The sequence below is a fragment of the Pollachius pollachius genome (assembly GCF_949987615.1).
Source record: "Pollachius pollachius genome assembly, chromosome: 15".
Taxonomy (NCBI): domain Eukaryota; kingdom Metazoa; phylum Chordata; class Actinopteri; order Gadiformes; family Gadidae; genus Pollachius; species Pollachius pollachius.
The window spans coordinates 11,868,826-11,883,825 of record NC_136948.1 but is presented as its reverse complement, the minus strand read 5'-3'; the positions used below and the strand labels follow the sequence as shown (position 1 = coordinate 11,883,825).

The window sequence follows — 15,000 nt, the reverse complement described above, 5'->3', positions numbered from 1 at the left end:
CCTCATTAGTCCCCAGCCAAAAGTGCGCAAAGAAGTCTGAGAGAACGCGTTAGAGGAAATGATGAAATGGGTCACATCTGCGCTAATCATTGAGAGACGCGAGGAACAGGGTGGGTAGTATCAGGGTGTCTGTAGACCCGGGCTGGCTAAGAACAGTAAGGGCTGTCTGTCGATAGCAAGTGGAAATAGGGGTTCATTACCTATTATAACAGGCAGTTAAGGCCTATATATAAAAGTATATATGCATATATATAGAGAGAGAAAGAGAGAGAGAGAGCGAGAGAGAGAGAGACAAAGAGAGGGAGGGACGTCTCTAGACTGGTAGCACTCAGGGCTTTCCCAAAGAGAAACTGGCTGGCCCCTGGCCAGGGCCCGGGCGCCTCAGATGCCAGAGAAGCCAGCAGCACTGCGTCTCCCCAGCCCTCCTGGCCTTCTGTTGTGTTTCCTATCATCTGCGTGTGCCAGTCATCTGTCAGCGGCGGAGGGCTTGGATGTCACCCCGCGCCCCCTCCACTTCTATTCAGCCCGGTCCAACGCGGCGGGGAGGGCAAGGGCCGAGGGGAGCATTCAGACCCACGCTGGTCCTCCCGCATCCCAAATCAAAGAGCCCGGTGGTGCAGTCCGGGCTGCTGTCCATCCAGGAAGGCAGAGCAAACAACAACAACAACAACACACACTGCGCCGCTGATCACCGGAGCGATGCTGGTGTCGACGCAGCGGGGCCACACACCACAGCACTGGGGCCCTTCCAGGGATCGTGGTTCAAAATACTTTATTTAAGGGAAGGAGTGATGAAAAGAAAACCAAAGCCATGTTGAAGCGAGTGCACACTTGTTACTGAATCATCGTTATGAACTCCGCTTCCGTCTCCAACTCCAGCAGCTGAGGACGACGACGTGCGCAGACCGCCGTCCTTCCCACTCTCCTTGCTTATTTTCCGTTCCTCTCTCGGCAGGTGGGGTGTGGGTTGTTGTTGTTGTCTTTGAACCGCAGCAGCGCGTGTTGCTCCCCGTCCAGATGGCGGGAGTCATGTGGAAACAGCCCCAATTTTCTGCCGCCATCCATCCCCACAAACTTCAAACGGCCCTGTGTCATGTGACTGCACAGCTTCCGCATCAAATATTCATGGGACCGCCCGGCGGAGCGTAACGTAGGGGCCCGGCGTGGGGCCCGGTGTAAGGGGCCCGCCCCTTGTCCTCCAGCCCGCCATCATTTATTAAACGCCCCGCTGGAGAGGGTCTGGCCGGGCCTGAGCGGTCTGCCCCGGACACTGACCCACATCCTCACGTCCGGGCGACGGGACCCGACCCCATCACTCGCCCAAAGGGTCCAGCGCAGACCTGGCAGACTCTGTTTCAGGGTGGGGGGTGCGCTACTTTACAAAACTAAAACAACGATCTCCTAGCTGAAATGAAGGAGCGTGTCAATAACGACCAGGGGAATTACGATCTTTTCCTGCGGCTTCACTTCCGATCCGGGGGAGCGAAGAGCAGCCGGTGGATTCTCAATCCCGTGATCAATAATACCTTGGGTCACTCCGAGAGAACGGCGGCACATCCCCGCTGGCGTCCTGTGTCCATCAGCCCTGGAAAAGTATGTGGTTCCTACCTGTGGGGGGGGTTGAGGTTGGAGGGCTGCGTCTTCCTGGCCCAGGCCTATGTCCTGCATGCATCACGGGCTCGAGCCTGCACAGCGTTCGAGCCCTGCAGATGAAACCCCCCTCAGAAGGACCCCCAGAGATGACATCACGGCAGTAATCTGTTACCCAGATAGATGGCTGACCCCCCCCCCCCAACAGGAAGGATGCTGGTGACTCGCTTAGGGGAGGGTTTCTGTAGCACAGCTTTCACACCATGAATCCCGGAGAGGTTTTCAACTGCAAGGCACCACAGGACATGACTCACATCCAAGAGGCTGAGGCATTCATGATGTTGTCTACTAGTACTATGCGTAAAAAGACCACGTAATGTAACTACCCTGTTATGTATGTACTACATATGTACTATCCCAGCCTAAACGCAGCATTTCACACACTCCAGAAAGTAAGACTTGCCTATTTGCGTTTCATTGGCCCAATCTTTCAACTTGGACGTGGGCCAGGATCTACTTCATATCTCCTTTCTAAATGGATGGCTCCTCCTCAACACCAACGGGTCCACCAACCACCACAGGACCTTACTGGGATCCAAGTTGGATGTCCATCGAGGCGAGTTCAGAGCGGACAGCACAGGCTTTCAGAGATGGAGGAGACACAGAGCTAAGATATAGCTTAAGGGGAGCCGTGGGTCAGTGAAGGCTCTGTACAGTGTTGAATGGGACAATGACGGCAGGGACTGTATTCAGATCCGTCTCTTGGAATTACATAAGCCCGGGACCAAGGAGAGGCTGGGGATGGATGGATGGATGGGTCGGGGGGGGGGGGTTCTGTGAAGAAGCCACAGTACACTGGACAAATATAATAACCGCAAAAGCACAGAGAGTTGCATGAAAAGGGTCTTCATTGAACGAAGCCGCTCTCCATAGAACCACGGGGACAGCATGGGTAGTATGAGCGAGCTGCATGTGTGCATGTTTGTTATTTTGTCCGCACCACCGAGTGCTCCGTTGAAGTATTGGAGGGGAACGGGCTGTTTGGATGATGTCTGACCGGGGCTGAGCGTTGATGGGATTCCTGAGACGTTTTGACATGCATAAACATACTCATCACTTAGCCGGGGTGAAATGCTATCTCCCAGGCTGTCTATCTAATTGCCGTATCCCCCGTCTCCTGCCAATTTATTCCCTCAACGAGCAAATTGGCCTTTAAGTTTGTTTTTGTTTTTTTGCACGTCGAGCTAATTCGAATTGATGGGAGCAGGGCTTTCCCTCATGCACAAATCAAATCAACCCAAAGGTTGTCAGCCTGGTAACGGCCCAATGTCAGTTTGAAATGTCCCTCCCCACCACTGGCATTTATTTGTTTTCGTTTTATTTTTGTTTTCCCCAGGAAACCATTAAGGAAGGAGGAGAACGGGACGAGTCGCGGCGAGTACGCCATGAGCACGCGCAGCAAGAAGGCCACGGGCACCAGCAACAACGCCGGGGTGTAGGGGCCGTCCCCGATCCAGGGACACCGGGGCCCCCACCGTTCAGTCATCTCTGACACCTCCCCCCCCCCCCGCCCCGCCCTGCCCCGCCCGCCCCTCCACCTCCGCCAAACAACAACCGACCAACACTGACGATCCCCCCCTCATCCAAACGGCTCCAAGGGCTGTTGTTGTTGTTGTTGTTGTTGTCGTCTGTGGGGTTTTTTGACCCGAGATTTCCCGAAACTCAGCGTTCACCTCGTCGCCTTGACGAGGGACGCATCCTCCAGCTCCACGAAGATGGAGAGAGGGAAGAACAAAATCGCACGTAGAGAGAGAGACGGGGGGGGGGGGGGGGAAATGGGGGAAGGGGGGTGTGGAGGGGAGTAGACCCCCACGGTGGCGGTGAAGACACAGCAGGCTGAACACACCACACTCTTAGGAAAGCCAGCGAGTGCTGCTGACAGGCCTGCTGACTGGAGGAGGGAACTGACTGTGTGTGTGTGTGTCTGACTGTGTGTTTGTGTATGAGTGTGTGTGTGTGTCTGCGTGTGTGTGTGTGATTGTGTGTGTCTGCGTGTGTGTGTGTCTGCATGTGTGTGTGTATGTGTGTGTGTGTGTGTGTGTGTGTCAGTCTGCAGTAGACCCACTACACAACACACTTTGTGTCTCTCTCGTTGACATCTGCGACAGAAACCTACGGACAATACAGGAGCCCTGGAGCCTAAAGGACAGAACATCTCTCTCTCACACACACACGCACACACATACGCACACACACACACACACTCACGCATAAACACGTACACATGCGCACCCAAGAGAAAATAAGAACAAACAAAAAAACGTGCATGCAGTTTTTATGGAGAATGCAAACATTTTTTTAGAATCCTCACCGTCTGTCACTGGCTGTTTTTTTTTTAAGGCGTTTTGCATTTTTTTAGCGACATACTTTGTGAGAGGCATGGTTCTGGCTCGGAGATGGGGATTATTCGTCTGACTATGCAATTAAAAAAATATTAAATCTATTGAAAAAGTGAAGCAGTATCACCATAGGATGATACGCCGATTTCCCTTTATAAAGTATTGCCACTAAGTACTTATACAGTAGACTCAATGTAAAATATGTCCATTTGTTAATCTATTTATTACGTTAGCTATCTTTGAGTTTGTTTCCATAGCTAAACAACACTGTCCCTTTAGTTTTTCACATCGTGAATGATAAGAATCTTTTTATTTTATTCTCTTGTTGTCTATTTTTCCATGTGAATTATTCATAAACCATATAATTCTTTCACCGTGACGCCCCGATGCATTGAGCCCGCCTGTCAGATGAGACACTGATGCAGAAAAGGCGCTTGCTTTGCAAAGAGTTTCGGTGTCAGTGGTTTCATCTCTGGCAGTCTGAGACGCCTTTCTCCACGTTCCCCGAGACTTCGACACAAGAGACAGGGAGCGCTGCGAGGCGCTCTGCGAATGTGTTTACATTAGGATCTCTGCATTGCGTTACAACCGCCCCCCCCCCCATCCCCATTCTATTTTCATTTCCATTATCTCTCATCCTTTGTCTTGTCTAAAAGTGCAATGCCCCTACGATATAAACAAGTATGCCATTACACTTAGTTTGCTTATTTTATGTCTCATTAGTTTAGAGTCCTGAAGTCTGCAAGATGCCTGAAGATATGTTTTATTTGGACTCCGCAATCTTCACTTAGCCATCTGCCAAGAGAGCCATCTAATCACCAATAGGGGGGGGGGGGGGGGGGGCAGAGCTGACCTTGCAGCTGGTGAGTGACAGCAGGCTTAGCCAATAGTCAGAGATCAGCTTGCAGAGTGGTACGTTTGTCACTCAAGTCCTGTCTCAGACACATCCTCCACAAGCCCCTTGTACAATAACTCAACCCCTTTTGACCGGAGTGTCAATCAATACTGTGCTGCTTCATAACATTAAAGATGTGGATATATGTGTGTGTGTGTGTATGTCTGTCTGTCTGTCTGTCATGTGTGTCTGTTTGTGTGTCTGTGTGTCTGTTTGTGTGAGTGTGTGGTTGTCTGCCTTCCGCCATGTCTGTGTGTCTGTCTGCCTGCTGGTCTGTGTCTGCCTGTCTGTCTGCCTGTCTGTCTGTATGCCTTGAACGTGCATGCAGGCAAGTGTTTTGTCTGAGAGTCGGTCGTACTCTGTCGCTGTCAGTATATTGTAGACATAGGCTAAACTGTTGACATTTTGGAAATACTCATTTGCATTAAAACATGCACAGGTATTATAAAACAGTATACCCTACAATGTACCCATATGAGAGAAATGATGGATGCATGAATGTAAATATTGATATTAATATCTGCCTTCTGGACTGTTAATTACATGTACAGCATAACAGAACATCTATTTATACATAGTAAAGAATAAATAAACAGTGTGCTACAAAGTAGAGGTATGTGTATCGTGCGTGGTTATATCGACGAAGCAAGCCTTTCATGTAAATATGGCAATCAATAGTCAATGCACTGCTGATGCATCATATCAAACTGATAGGACCATGTGCAGAAGTCGATTCCATCACTCATTTTTTCAGTTTTGAATAAAACTGTTCATATTGACACCCCTGTAGTCCAGTGTTTTGGAGATGAACCATAAAGACCAGCCCGGTGATAACTAGTTATATTAGGCTGCTCCCAAGGCCCGCTTTCTCTGCATCACATCCAGTCCATTACCTCACCAACTCTGACCCCTGTGTCTATTTTAATCCACGTAGGTTTAATGATGCCATCTAATTACATAGTGTAACGATTGATATATTAATAAATGACACAGATATCAGGGCTCTGTTTCAGTCTGTGGCTGCACAGCTGAAGATAAACCACTCTAGACTTTAGAAGAAACCAAATAGATTGATAAGATAATGGGATTCATTCTATTAAGAATCAAACCTATTAAGTGTATTAAAACATATTTAATAGAGTTCTTATATTATCAAATATATATAATTAACTGTATTCATATATTCAAGTAATTTCGCTTCATATCATATTGAGAATAAATATACCACATATAGAGCATCATGAATCGTAAATTGCACCAAGTGGATAGTACTTGTGTATTGTAAATTAGAGCTGGCTAAATCAGGAGTATAATACTTGTGTATTGTACATTAGATCTGGCTAAATCAGTGAATAGTACATGTGTATTGGACATGAGAGGTATGGGTGTGTGTTGGTGAGTCAGAGCAGCAGAGAGGAATGTCAATGCGTTACCATGTGAGTGACTACATAGCACTCCTATCCTTCTCTGCAGCAGCAGTGGTGCTTGATGCTAATGCCAATAGACACGGTGAGCAATTTAAACAGTCATGGATTGTCCAGCAAGTGCACTGTGGACTCTACTGTAATGAAAGCAATGTGACAGGAGAGACTGAGAGATGGAGAGAGAGAGAGAGAGAGAGAGAGAGAGAGAGAGAGGCAGAGACACGGGTCTTCACCAACCACAAGAGAAATCCTGAGACGATACGAGGACTTCTTCTTCGATGGTGTCTTTACAAATTTACAAAGGAGTATGTGTGTTTGTGTGTGTGTGTGTGTTTGTGTGCATGTGTGTGAGTGTGCGCGCGTGTCAGCATGTATGTATGTCTGTGTGCATGTACATGTGTGAGCACGTATGCGTGTGTGTGTGCCTGTGAATGTATGCATGTACATGTGTGCGTGCATGCTTCTGTGGTTGGCATGTGTGTGAATGTGTGTCTGTGTGTGTGTGTGTGTGCGTCCTCCTGCGTGGTGCTTCTGCAGTGCCGCGTGTGTGTGTGTGTGTTTAAAAGCGCTTGCCAAATCCTTTCAAAGCTGACCTTCACCATCTTGGAGGACCCACTCACACCCTCTCTGCCTGAGAGGCCTCTGGTCATCGTTAATTAGCCCAGCCGCCCATCAGGTCACCGCTCCCACATGCTCCTCCAACAGGCGGTCGGCAGCCCGGCCGGGCGGAGCATGTGCTGGATACCTGTGGGACGGTGATTACATAAGCTGCTGTTGCTGCTGCGGCTGCTGCTAATGAGAGAGAGACAGAGAGACTGAGAGACAGAGTGAGAGGGAGAGAGAGAGACTGAGAGACAGAGTGAGAGGGAGAGAGGGAGACTGAGAGACAGAGAGAAAGGGAGAGAGAGAGACTGAGAGACAGAGAGAGAGGGAGAGAGGGAGACTGAGAGACAGAGAGAGAGAGAGACAGAGACAGAGACAGAGAGAGAGAGAAAGAGAGAGAGAGCTAGAGAGAGAGAGAGAGAGGCAGGGGGAAAGAGGCAGAGAGAGAGAGAGAAGGAGAGAGAGTGAAAGAGGCAGGGTGGGGAGAGGAAGAGGGGCAGAGAGAGGAAGAGAGAGAGAGCATTTTAGAAAGGGCTGCAAGTTCAAACGATCACAACAGTGACTGCGCCTGGGGACTTGATTACACACATACACACATACACACACCAACACAAACACACACACACAGACACACACACAAATGCAAACATGTGTGAACAGGATCACACGCATATGCATAGCCACAATTAAACCTAGCTGACACTTTGGATGACATAAACACACGCTGTGTGTGTGTGTGTGTGTGTTTGTGTGTGTGTGTGTTTGTGGGTTTGCACACAAACGTACACAGTGAAACCTAGCCTCACTCTGGATCACACACACACACACACACACACACACACACACACACACACACACACACACACACACACACACACACCAGAAGCAGAGCTGTTAGTTGAGAGATAAGTAGGGGCCCTACAGCAGCGTTCATCTAGCTGGGTTCACCGTGGGTCATTTTACGTGCGTGCTCATGTGTATTCCTTATCCATACCATCAGGACAGCACTTATTCGTTCTTTCTAAAAAATCTCATAAAAAAACTCTCTCTCTTACTTTGGTCAGAGATATCTTCTCAAAAGTTAATAAATGTTGAGCCATCTGTTCCGACGACTCTCCCCGCCTGGTAACGAAGCGCTCGCCGCTGAAGAACCACCAGGATTAATGCTCGGCTCAGGGTTCCTCTCTGCCTGGCTGTCATCTCATCTGTTATCCCCAGACGAGGGGCCTGTTGTAACGTCGTTAGACCTCGCTACAATGCTTAATCAGCCCAAACCGCATTAGGCCCAAGGTAATCCTGTTTACGTGGTATGTGCGCCGGCAAATCCCTATCGCTGTTGCCAGCGAGGAGGCCGGGCTCACCGCACCACCCGCGCCTCCGTCCGAGGGGTGGAGATAGTCTTGTTTACCTCTGATGTCCTGCTCCGCCTTATCGAGTTACGGAGGCCCCCCGCCCCTCCCCGGCCCCTGATCGATGGGCCCGCTGATGGGGTGGGGCGGCATGACTGACGGCCCCTGACAGCCTGCTCTGATAGCTGCTCCGTCTCCCTGCTGCTGCTGCTGAGGGCCTCTTCCAGGAGGCCCCGCCCTCCACCGCTACCGGTAAACCCAGGGCAGCTGTGTGTGTGTGTGTCTGAGTGTGTGTGTAAGTGTGTGTCGGTGTCTGTGTTTCTGTGTATGTGTGTGTGTGTGGGAGTGTGTGCGTGTGTGTGCGTGGGTGTGTGTGTGTGTGTGTGTGTTTCTCCCAAATTAGATCAAGGGGCTACCCTCTACCCTGCCCAACCCGCCCCCACCAGCACTGTTACCAGAAGGTGTACCCTGATACCTTCACCAGAAGGGAGGGGGTCTTTGAGCTCAGAACAGAAAGGAGTGGACACATTTACAAAAAAAAAACTGCTTTTATTCATCCTCTTGGAACCAGGTATTCTAAAAAGTTCAACGTTATGAAGACCGCAGTGTGAATCTATCTCGCAGTGAATAAACATCTCAGATACTCTCTGTTATATATACCATAAAGATATTCGGTATATCAATTTCTCGTTGGTTTATGTACATTCTGGCACCTGATACACCGACATGGCACTGCTTCTGCCTCCTGGACACCCCTGGACCAGAAGGCCGTTCGCCCTCCTGAACCTGAACACCGTTCGCTCTTCTGAACCGCTTTCCTGAACCTTGAACACTGTAGGCTCTCCTGAAGACCGCCCGCTCTTCTGAACCGCTCTCCTGAACCTGAAGGCCGTTCTCTCTGACGTTTCTCCAGCTTCAGACCTCCTCATTAAGTGTCATTGGATGCAGATTCATTTTTTTGCTCGGGTCAAAGTGGGCGCCTGCTGGAGTCCCTGGGCGGGCCGCACGGAGGGGGTCACATGGGGTAGAACTGGGAGGCGGCCTCGGAGGACTGGATCTCCACCTGGGCCATCTTGAACTGGGTGCACTGCAGCCACTTGCGCAGGGCCAGCGGCAGGGCCCCCGGGGCCTGGCCCTGCAGCGACTGGTGGTTCACGCGGTTCTGAATGGCCTGCAGACGCAGCTGCAGCCCCGCAGACAGGTGCTGGACACAAGGGGGAAACACGGACAGGGTCAGCCATGGCAGACCCTGGGAGACACCATCAGACCCCCTCCAGACCCCTTATGACCCCCTCAGACCCTGGGAGACACCATCAGACCCCCCCCAGACCCCTTATGACCCCCTCAGACCCTGGGAGACACCATCAGACCCCCCCCAGACCCCTTATGACCCCCTCAGACCCTGGGAGACCTTCAGACCCCCTCAGACAATATATCACTGTCAGAACAGTAAGGATGTTCATAGAACCAAATGCCAAGCACTAACAATTGTTAGGTTAACCCATCATCCATAAACAACAAAGATAGCTAGGACCCATTAAGAGCACCTAAGACCCCTCCACACACCCCCATACCCCCTAGACCCCCCCTGACACTGGGAGACCCCCCCAGACCCCTCAGAGGGAACAGAGCTGTCTGTCCATGTGTTAGAACATTTGCATTCACATTTAGGGCATTTGGCAGACGCTTTTATCCAAAGAAAAGAGGAAGAAAGAGAAACAATATATCGCTGCCAGAACAGTAAGGATGTTCATAGAACCAAGTGCCAAGCACTAACAATTGTTAGGTTAACCCATCATCCGTAAACAACAAAGATAGCTAGGATAAGACGCTACATGATGCTAAGTACTATTTGTAAGCGTACAAAGACGTACAATCATACAATAAATGAGTACAAAATATATGGAATGATCGGAAGAGAGTTCAAGAGGTTACCTTGAGGTTGGACTGGATCATGGGCAGCCACATGGGGATGAGCTGAGAAGGCAAGATGTTCAAACCACAAGATGTTAAAACACTCACACGTCCACACGAAGAACTGTGGTGTGTTTGTGTGTGAAACTTGCAAAGTGCCTAACCTTGACAAATATAGTTGAATTGCATTCCTGCAGGGCTTCCATTAGACTAATGACATGAAGGCACACCATCTCCACCATCTGGAGGGGAAGGAGAGCACCGCCAATGTGTGCATTAGATAGTTTTCCTTTTACCGTCTCACTCTTTCAAAGAAAACACAAATTGTCCAAAGTACGAGTTTACACATCAGAGGCGACCGCGATGTCCTCGGTGCACATCTCCCGTTTAGCCGTTATTTCTGAACGAGAAGACCTGATCTGCAGGATTGAAGCTAGACGCGCTCCCGGCAGGCCGGGGGGGAGGGGGGGAGGGGAGGGAGGATCGGGAGTTGGAACAGACGGGCTCTTCACCACTTTGTTGTGCGCCATTAGCTGCAGGATGCTGGGCGTGACGCGGCTCCAGAACTCCAGGCCCGTCAGGATGGCGCTGGAGGAGAACTCGTTGTGGTTCTGGTTCTGGAGGGCCGGCGCCGCCGCCGCCTGCTCACAGTAGATGGTCCACAGCTGGGCGAACATGAAGGCGTGGAACAGGGAGCACATGTGGAGCACCGACGTCTGCAACGGCATCGAGAAAGAGGAGAGAGGAGAGAGGAGAGAGAGGAGAGAAAGGAGGGAGGAGAGAGGACAGAGGAGAGATGGATTCTTTTTTATGGCAAACCGTTGGTTTTCTTTGTATTAGTGGACAGAGTGGGTAGGGAGTTTGAAGCCCAGCTGAAAGGTTCAGGGTTCAATCCAAAGGGCCAAAAAAATATATAGAAATGCTTCTAAAATAATTAGCATACCCTCCCTTTAATGGCCTGTTTTTGAGTTCACCGGATAAAAGCGTCAGATAACGACATGTTAGAATAGTAACCGCCCAGACCTTGGACTGCTCGGGGAAGCCGATGAGGATGACGATGAGGTGGTCTGCGATGTGCGAGCCCGCGTCCAGAGGGATGGGCATGCAGGCGTTGGAGCCCTGGAACAGGGCGCAGTGCGTCAGCGACCCCAGCAGCAGCCAGGAGAGCTGCCGGATGTGGGACACGCACTCGATGAACTCCTTGGGCCTGGGCACGAGACAAGGTATAGTGAGGAGTCCAAGCTAACGCACACTATCAAGCTAGATTAGACAACATAAGGGATAGCCTATCATCGGTTACACTTAGAGGCTGAACACACTGTTGGTACTGCGCTAACAAACAATACTGGGCAAGGTTAGCTAGAGCGTAACACTACGTGATAAAGCCTAGCATCAGTTACAGTTAGATACTGAACGCACTGATATCATTACCATAGAAACTGAGACGCTAATGGACAATATTTAAACGGCCAAATACAACAACAGCACGTTCAATATCATCCACCAGATACCGAAGAAGTTACTGACTCGGTAGAATGCCCGATAGAAACGCAAGCTAATGGCTAATTCAAAAGAGAGCTACGCAAAAATACCTCTGAATATCATGGTTAGATGATAGTTACTAAGCTGTTTAGATTGTTAGTAGATACTGTTTGCACACTGTTACAACTACCAGAGAAACTCAAGCTAATGCATAGCAGAAAAACAAGCTAACTCCTATCCACTACTGTTGGCTTCGTTCACCAAGCGGCCATCTTGGTTCTGGGTGAATAACGTGGCCATGACTTACCCTTGCTGCATGGCGGAGGGTGGGTGATAGAGCCAGGGCAGGTAGCGGACCACCGCCTTGTTGTCGCGGTGGTTGCCCTTGCTGATCTCCATGGCGGCCACCTGGGCCAGGCCCACCTTCAGGTTGCCCCCGAAGGTGTCCTCGTGCAGGGGGTGGCAGCAGGCCTTCATGTGGCTCTGAGAACAGGGGTGAAAGGGTCCACCGGTGAGCCGGGAACAACAGATTTGCCGACACCGATACTAGCCGTGGTGATTGACGCGTCACGGAGGGCATGAACCCGAGCCTCACTTTGAGTTTGGTCAGTGTGTGCATGTCAGCGATGAAGTCCAGCAGCTCGCTGGTGTACTGCCGCATGCACTCCATCGCCGCCGTCGAGCACTGAAAGAGAAGGCCAGGCCACGTCTCGCATTGATTCGGTTCATCCGTCATCAGGGGGAACAGGGTGGGCTCCCTGCTTTGTTGTTTGCCGAGACTTTGATTTTCATTAGAAGCTTTTTACGGAAATAAACCCGTGAGGAAGGCTTTACCACTGGCAGCGATGAGATCATGTGCTTCTGGATGATGGTGGACTCCGCCAGCCGCGTTCCAATATCTGCACAGACAAACTGAACACAGAACATCCACAACCACTCAGTCCCCTGTGTCACGCGAAGCTCACCACTGGTGCAGCGGAACCGGGGGCAAAGTGTGGTCGGTACCTGAACCAGCAGCAGTAAGTTTGTGTCGGGGAGAGGGGACTTGAACTTCAAGGCCTGCAGGAGCTCCATAACCACAATGCGAGACATGTAGAACTTATCCCTCTCCTGGGTACGAGAGGACACAGCGAGAGGGGAGAGAGAGACAGGGAGAGATGGGGAGAATGGGAGAGAAAGAGAGAGAGTAAATGTACTGTTCCTTTATCGCCCGCCCTTTACTCATGCTGTGAGTGGAGCATAAACTCTGTCGCCTGAATGGAGAGAGCGAAGGACATTCAGGGAAGCGAGAGGGAGGGGGCGGGGAGGGGAGGGAGGGAGGGCGAGCGAGCGGGAGAATGCACGGAGAGAAGGGGAGACTGAGGAATAGATTTAGGCCAGTCCAGATCTCTCGTCCCTGAATCCCAGTCAGCTCAGATGAGGCTGTCAGGCTGCCTGCTCCCTCCCTGAGGACAGACTCCTCTCTCTGCTCATCCCTGCCACACAAAGCCCAGCTGCCTGTTTACAAACCACACTGTCATCCCCTCGCATGCCTCTCTCCTCATCTCCCTTCGCCTGCCTCTCCCCTCATCTTTTTCCTCATCTCTCTCCCTCCTCATCTTTCTCTTCTCATAGCGCTCTCTTCTTATGTCTCTCCTCATCTCTGCCTCCTCATCTCCCTCAGCCTCTCCCTCTGTCCTCCTTCTCCCTCCCGCTTCATCTCTCTGTTTCCCCATCTCTCTCTTTCCTCATCGCTCTCAGCCTCTCTCTCCCTCCTCATCTCTCTCTGGCTCTCCCTCTCTCTCCCTCCTCATCTCTCTGGCTCTCCCTCTCTCTCCCTCCTCATCTCTCTGGCTCTCCCTCTCTCCTCATCCCTCTCTCATCTCTTTTCATCTCCCTCTCTCATCTCTCTACCTCCTCATTTCTCTCAGCCTCTCCCTCTCTCTCCGTCTCTATCTCCTCACCTCCCCTCTCTCATGTGTCTCTGTTTCCCTCTCTCTTGCTCTATCCTCTCTATCCTGACTCCCTATCTCTCTGTATCCCTCTCTCTTTCTCTCTCTGTTTCCATTTGTGTTTACTGATACTGGTGTCAGTGTAACACTCCCCCCCCCCCCCCCCCCCCCACCCTGCTCCTGGAGGAATGCAGGCTATGCTGCTGACCTTTCCATTGCGTTGCTTATAAGCGTGTGGTGCATTGCTGGACGCAGCACTGCACTGATTAAAAGTTAATTGTGCGGGTCTTTTAGTAACAAAGCAAAGCTCAACTTCTCCCGTCAGGGGGACAGAGGACAGACCAGCTCTGGGCCAACACAAAGGTGACTGAACAAAGTTTCCCCCCAGATGTGAGAAGAGTAGCCTTTTCCCATCAACACGACCACCTCCGTAGCCGGTGTTCAGACCTTCACCCCCCCGCCCGCCGGGAAGTGAGGGCGGGCGAGGGGGAGGGGCGGGGCGGACCCCACAAAGCCATTGGTCATCCGGACCGGGTGTTTTGAAAGGCGGATATTATTCGGTGAGGGATTAAACAGAGTGTAGAGAATCAATACTGCAGGAGACATAAAGCATGCAGCGCGGACAGCGGCGGGGCAGAGAGAGGATCCATCTCCCCAGACGGGGCAGACGGCCCTGGCTCCAGCCTCCCCTGACACCGTGCTCAGAGAGCTCCCCTCGCCAGGCCCGGCTCCGTCACTAATCATGTTAATCAATACGAGCTGATTGCCTACTTAATCACGTGTGACACGCAACCACAAGGTCTGCCCCCGGAGGAACGCCGAGCCAACGCTGCCAAAACCGCAGAGAACCTGTGGACATGTTTGCGACAATCGTTTTATTCGGTGTGTTTAGTCTATCCTTTCTCGCACAGAGAGCGCCTGCTACGCCACTAAATGTCGTTAGCCTCATAGCATGATTGCCTCAGTCATTTTTTGGCCACATTGTTATATCTAACCTAACTCTACTCTCCTAACGCTGCAGATTCACTGTGCCTCATTGGCTAGATCCTAAGTCAATCAGAGGGCTTTTTACATTCCATAATCACCATCTGCCTTAGTCATCTATTTGACTTAGGCATTTTTGACGCTAAATACAAGATTAAAATATGACTTAGGCGATTATGCTATGACGCCAACGATACGCAGTGACGCATGTGGGGAGAAGAAGCACAGACATCAGAGCGGGGTACCTTGTTGAAGGTTCTGTAGCACAGGCCGCACAGCTCCACCAGGTAGGACAGGCTGAAGACCCCGTACTGGATGACGAAGCTCACCAGCTTGGAGAAGGGCTCCAGGAGGCTCTGAAAGGACCAGGGGGGGCAGGAGGTCACAGGTTAAAGGTGGAGCAGGATGGAGGTCATGGGTTAAAGGAGG

General features: G+C 51.0%; 2 protein-coding genes across 2 annotated transcripts in view; one reads left to right on the top strand and one right to left on the bottom strand.

The window, feature by feature from the left end:
* The window catches only part of prima1 (proline rich membrane anchor 1), a gene marked incomplete at both ends in the record, with an annotated part of 11,535 nt that extends 8,446 nt beyond the window's left edge, over positions 1-3,089 (top strand). Inside the window, one exon of the mRNA XM_079753024.1 lies at positions 2,987-3,089. Coding sequence (XP_079609150.1) covers positions 2,987-3,089 — 103 coding nt within the window. The remainder of the gene's footprint in view (positions 1-2,986) is intronic.
* A 6,186-nt stretch (positions 3,090-9,275) lies between these two features.
* Positions 9,276-15,000, bottom strand: part of unc79 (unc-79 homolog, NALCN channel complex subunit) — a gene marked incomplete at both ends in the record, with an annotated part of 40,166 nt that continues 34,441 nt past the window's right edge. Inside the window, 10 exons of the mRNA XM_079752556.1 lie at positions 9,276-9,464; positions 10,196-10,237; positions 10,339-10,416; positions 10,687-10,890; positions 11,198-11,381; positions 11,964-12,139; positions 12,252-12,341; positions 12,491-12,568; positions 12,662-12,766; positions 14,817-14,927. Of these exons, the coding sequence (XP_079608682.1) occupies positions 9,276-9,464; positions 10,196-10,237; positions 10,339-10,416; positions 10,687-10,890; positions 11,198-11,381; positions 11,964-12,139; positions 12,252-12,341; positions 12,491-12,568; positions 12,662-12,766; positions 14,817-14,927 (1,257 nt within the window). The remainder of the gene's footprint in view (positions 9,465-10,195; positions 10,238-10,338; positions 10,417-10,686; positions 10,891-11,197; positions 11,382-11,963; positions 12,140-12,251; positions 12,342-12,490; positions 12,569-12,661; positions 12,767-14,816; positions 14,928-15,000) is intronic.